This window comes from Drosophila arizonae, chromosome 3 (genome assembly GCF_054131065.1).
Source record: "Drosophila arizonae isolate 15081-1271.41 chromosome 3, UAZ_ARI_1.0, whole genome shotgun sequence".
Classification (NCBI taxonomy): Eukaryota; Metazoa; Arthropoda; class Insecta; order Diptera; family Drosophilidae; genus Drosophila; species Drosophila arizonae.
In genome coordinates, this window is record NC_142923.1 from 9,580,740 (window position 1) to 9,586,240 (window position 5,501).

General features: G+C 40.7%; 3 protein-coding genes across 3 annotated transcripts; 1 reads left to right on the forward strand and 2 right to left on the reverse strand.

Moving 5' to 3' along the window:
• Positions 1–371: 371 nt before the first annotated feature.
• LOC108610602 (uncharacterized) lies at positions 372–1,465 on the reverse strand. Its single transcript, XM_018002795.2, has 3 exons — positions 1,331–1,465; positions 835–958; positions 372–777 (listed from the first exon to the last, which is right to left on the reverse strand). Exons 1-3 carry the CDS (start codon positions 1,402–1,404, stop codon positions 487–489), a joined length of 489 nt encoding a protein of 162 aa, XP_017858284.1. The 5' UTR covers positions 1,405–1,465; the 3' UTR covers positions 372–486.
• An 82-nt stretch (positions 1,466–1,547) lies between these two features.
• kraken (serine hydrolase like 2 kraken) lies at positions 1,548–3,688 on the reverse strand. Its single transcript, XM_018002784.2, has 3 exons — positions 3,355–3,688; positions 3,081–3,155; positions 1,548–2,571 (listed from the first exon to the last, which is right to left on the reverse strand). Exons 1-3 carry the CDS (start codon positions 3,560–3,562, stop codon positions 1,739–1,741), a joined length of 1,116 nt encoding a protein of 371 aa, XP_017858273.2. The 5' UTR covers positions 3,563–3,688; the 3' UTR covers positions 1,548–1,738.
• Positions 3,372–5,330, forward strand: LOC108610594 (uncharacterized). Its single transcript, XM_018002785.2, has 5 exons — positions 3,372–3,509; positions 3,945–4,066; positions 4,136–4,208; positions 4,269–4,990; positions 5,065–5,330. Coding segments are annotated over exons 2-5 (1,017 nt in total). The 5' UTR covers positions 3,372–3,509; positions 3,945–4,064; the 3' UTR covers positions 5,285–5,330.
• Positions 5,331–5,501: the final 171 nt, after the last annotated feature.

Sequence of the window (5,501 nt, forward strand, 5' to 3'; positions counted from 1 at the left end):
ATCGATCTGTGAGTCGATTGCATTGGGTCATGCAGCAATTGCAACACCACATAATAGCCAACTAATTTCGAGAACAATTTGGTAATGTGTTTGCTCTTCTCTTGAGTTGTTGCTGTTGTTGTTGTTGTTGTTGCTGTTGGCATCTTGTTAGCATCGTGCTTTGAGATACCGACAAACATGCCACACAACTTACATTTAGTAAATTGAGATACAATTTAGTTAGTTGTGATAGGATTGCCAGCTTTTGGTTAGATCTTGTGTGGTGCTTTCCCATTGGATACACCTGTCACTGGCTGCTCTGGATGTTTATTCGTTTTGGGTTCTTGTTGACAGTGGGGAAAAAGCATACAGCTCGCATTTTGTCATGTGTGTACATTTGGTTGGTGTCTATTTATTCAGCTTGTGAATTGAATTTTTTTTTTTCTGCTAAACTCCAGTTGCTCGAGCGACACGTCTTGCCTTGACTAGTAGAATTGCATGAAATTGTCAATTGCGACGACTTTCGCCAGTTGCTGTGTAGCTTTTGTTGCTGGCCTCCAACACATCATGCATGATCAGATCGTATAGATTTTCCTCCTCTTTTGCGTCATCATCTCCCACATTTGCTTGACCGGCCAGCTGCTGTTTATTTGGTTTGCTGTTGCCTGTGTTTTTGTGCTCTTGTTTATTGAGGCTCGCCAATTCGTTTTTATAGTTCTCTAGAGCACGCTGCAGCAGCTTTTCGACTGGCGAATACGTAGAACGTGAGCGTAAACGGGCCTTTGCTATTTCTAAAGACTGTAAAACGATACATATATTAATTTACCTAAATCGATGTATTGAAAGTGGAATCACCTTTAGAGTATTCGCATTTCTCTGTAACGCTTCTTCGTAGGATAAAATTTTGTGCGACTGTGTGGCTGTTGCCTTCTCTGCCAATTTCTCGCTTTGACGTTCTAATTTTAGTTCCTCAGCTTGCCTGTAAGATGCACATTATTACACATTACACATTATTAAATATTTTTGAAAATCCGTTAAATTCGCTGCGAAAGAAAAATAACGACATCTATCGGTAATTATGTGTACTATAATGCCGTACTCTGAGTACTGTTAACCGGCAGTTATCGAGTTTTCTATTCAACATAAATATAAATAAAAATAAATGAAAAAATCAAGTTAACTTTGGAATTCATAGGGTTTACGAAGAGAAAAAAAAAATAAAAACTCAATTTTATAAATAGCCAAATTGTATGCTAGCTTTAATGACTAAAATATCTATAGAGTAGAGACACACTGGCCACCCGGCATATATTCTACGTAAATTTCAAATTGCAATTTCAATTTCACTTACACTTTTTCCAGTTTCTTATCAATCTCAGCCTCTAGTGCTTGATACTTTTCATTTATTTCTTTTATTAAATCCATTATAATGCGTCTAATTCGAGTAACTAAAACATTAAAGTCAAGCCAAACAAACACAAAAGGTTGCTAGGCAACGTTGTGTAATCAGTGTTGCCAAATTGTCAAAAAATGAAATATTTACAATGTTACCAAGAGAAACGTTTAAATTTTGTAATACTGGTTAAATTATAAAATATATAATTTCTAACTATTATAGTATGAAGCCTTCTACTTAATTAAAATCGTTAGCTCTAGGTTTAACACAATGCGTAAGATCAACTTACGTTAAATGTTCACTTTTTACGATAAATGTTAATCTGAGCAACTGAACAAATCGGGTATTTACATTTATCTGCTATTACTTATTTAAAAGAAATTGATTTATGTGCGGCGCCACTCGTTCGGGCGTCACCAGGTGCAGATGGTGTGTGCCCGGCACTTCCACGTAAACCACATGCTCAGCATGTTGCTTAAGTGTTGCAATTACCTCGGCATAAAATTCGGGCATTTCGAACTTCATGCCCGGCACTCCGCGAATGTTGAGCACTTTGCAACGAATCTGTCGTGCATAGGCCAGCGTCTGCTCTTTTGTGAATAGGCCCAGCAGGCTAACTTTGAGACGCAGATCACGGGAGAAGAGGTAGCCACCGTGATTGGGCTTCATGCCACGCCGCATCAAAACCCGCACAGACTCATCATCCACGGATCCATCGTAGGCATCTAAAACTAATTTGATCATCTCCTCATATGAGTAGCAGGGCTGTTTACTCTGCGGCAGCGTCTCATAGTCCAGAAACTTGTCCAACGCCTTGCCAGTGCCCTCGGCCATGCGGCTAACGCCCCTCACCGTTGGTCCAGCAATATCGATGTTGATCAGCTTGCACACCTCGTTGGGAAAGCTGGCCGCATACATGAAAGTAAGTGCGCCACCCAACGAGTGACCCAACAGCGTGACGTTCTTCCAATTGTACTTTCGCACAATGCGCCGGATCAGGCAGATGCCATCCCAGAAGATAAAGTACTGCATGCCCTGAGGATAGTGCGACGAGTGTCCATGCCCCGGCAAGTCAATGGCCAGCACTGAAACGTCCGCCGGCAGCAGTGGGCAGAGTCTATCGAATGAACCACAGTTATCCTGCCAGCCATGCAGCGCCAAAATCGGTTGCCTATTCCGTGAGCCCCACCATTTGCCTGTAAAATAAGACGTCATTAGAGATTGCATCTACATATATACATATGTATATATTTTAAATTATATAGTAAATTTACATGAGAAAGTCTCGTGAGTCGTTTAAGAAATTCCCTGACTCTGTTTTGTCTAAGGCGGAAATGTGATATGGATGCTAATCAGCTGATTATAACGAATACAGTTGAAATTTAGAGATGAGCACATCTCTTATATTTGACTAATCTATTAGAGCCAGAATATTTGATGAAATCTATAAGAACATAGTCTATCACTACAGGGTAATATCTCATCAGGTAGACTTGAACACGCGCAACTTGTTGTTGTTCCACGATACTTGTTGTTACACTATTGTTGTTGTTGCTGTGCTTGCTATTCAAATAATCCGCAATCGCAGCCATAGGAAGCGTGCGTCTATGAATCGTGTGTGCGCAGATAAGCTGATTGCCAGTGACTCAGCACAGCCATATTGAGCGTTAGAATTGAATGATGAAGCTTTTGCTCAACGACGTACCTGTAACAGTGCCCCAGGGCACATCAATGGAGAATTCCTCCCAGCTGTTTTCGCCCAACGTTGGCATTGAACCGTCTGAAAATATCAAATGAAAGTTTCGCATGAGCACGCATATGTTAATATAACAACAGGTTTGTGTGATATATTGCTTGTTGCTGGATTTGCTAGTTAGCTAATCACAGCTGGTTCATAAACGCTGGTGAAATCGCTGACTGTCTGGCTGTTGGTATCACACTTTGGACCACGGGTCGTAGCAATTGCCCAATTCACTCACTTGTATTGGCCGTCATTGCGTCGTTCAAAGAGGTTGCTGTTGCGACTCGCGCCTGTGCCATGCTTTGGAAGGGACGCCTCGGAGCGGATAGCGGAACACTCGTAAACAATGAAATTTCGCTACTGCTTCGGCAACAGTCTGTGCGGTTATTTTGTGTAAGCAATAACAGCAGTGTTAAGATAACATATTTGCGAAATGTTACTAACATCGTGCAGTTCGACCACTGTTAAACGAATAATCCATCTTTCTTAGATTTTGTTATAATCATAAATAAAACAACATATTTTAAAACTCGCACAGTAATTTCTTTGTGATATCAGCTGATAATAGGCATTCCTCTGGCTATAAAAACACATGCACTTAAATTTAGCTGCTGAACCATGCTGTGCAAATATTTGGAAAATTAACATTACCATTATGAGTAATTGTCTAACAAGAAATATGGAACCGCGAACTAGCTAACATTTTGGTTTTAAATAAATAACAAATATTGAATGAACTTAATAATATAAACAAGCGATAACAAATAAGTTACGTATCTTAAAATGTTAAATATTTTTCTAAAAGCTTTTAATTTTATGTTGTTACAGTAACAGTTACTATCTGCCATCTGCGCAGCACTATTTCGATCAACCACTCGCTTTACAACACTACTGCGTACAAGCAAAACAAATATAGAAGATTAAGTAAATAAACAGCATTTAATCAGAATGTAAGTAAATTAAAAATATTATTTATTGCTAATTGATTATAATATAATGAACAATTTTCTCACTTGTAGGACGGAGTACTGGAAATCAAATGAACGCAAGTATTGCGATTTCTGTAAATGCTGGTTAAGCGACAACAAAGCTGTAAGTAAATTTTTCAATAGAATGTAAAACTATGTGTAACAATGAAATTATTTATTCCAGAGTATTGCATTTCATGAAAGCGGCAAGCGACATAAGCTGAATGTGTCCAAGCGCATCACGGAAATCAGTCGCAATAGCGAAAAGTCGGAGCGGGAGAAGCAGAAAGTGGATGCACAGATTCGAAAAATGGAGGAAGCGGCCATGAAATCCTATGCGCAGGATATCCATGGCTACCATGGCGATATGACTGCACGTTCCATCAATACAGTGCTCAGTGCAACTGCCTCCAGCAGTGGCAGCAAACTGGGTCCGTATGGCAAGCCCCGACAAGTCGATCCAATGCGATTGGAGGGCGATTCCGACGAGGATGAAGATGGCCGACGAGTTAATGTGGATAAGGTCGCGGCTGAGACGGTGCCAAACGCATCCCTGTGGGTGGAAGGCAAATCGGATGAAGGCCACACGTACTATTGGAATGTGAAGACAAATGAATCTGTTTGGGAGCCACCGAAAGAGGGGTTTCTCTCCTATGCAGAATACGAGCGCATCAATCAATTAGCCATGGAGCAACAGGCGATGACGCAGGCGGAGGAATCGCTACGTTTTCGTGCCAATGCAGATGAGGAGGTGGCGCGTTTCAATCGCGAACGGCATGCGAAACTTTATCGCAAACCAGAGAACCCCAAGGAGAAGACTCAGAAGGAGGAGAAGAGGCAGCAGTTTAAAACTGAAGAGGAAGCGGCTACAAAGGAAATTGGCCAATGGCAGGTGGTGGAAACTAAGTACGTGTATTCTTGTTTTAACTATTTAACTATTATAACCATTAACTGTTTTAACTATTTACAACCATTTACAGACCACCTGAAGAGCCCATCGATTGGCAGCTACCGAAAACGGATTACTATGCGGTAGAACCTGTTGCTGCAGCCACGACAGAGCCCGAGCCACCTGTAAAACGCTTCAAGGAGAAAACCATATCAGGATTGGATGAGGAGACGGCCAGCAGTGCGCCCGCCACATTCAAAAAACGGAAATTTGCAAATAAAGGAAATGTGCGTAAACCATTAGCTGACTAAGAGCAGTACCTGTAGCTTATAATTAAATAAATTCTTTTAAATAAAACCTTTCCGTCCTATGTCGTTTGAAAAAGTATGCCATTGAAATCGCATTTAAGATTTGTAACATTTTTGTTGAGAATGCGAATTTGAATTGCAGCGCTGCCAACTGAACTTTTGGTATTTATAACGCCTGGTCAGCATAATAGTATTTTTTGGCTAACCCTGCTACGGTCAC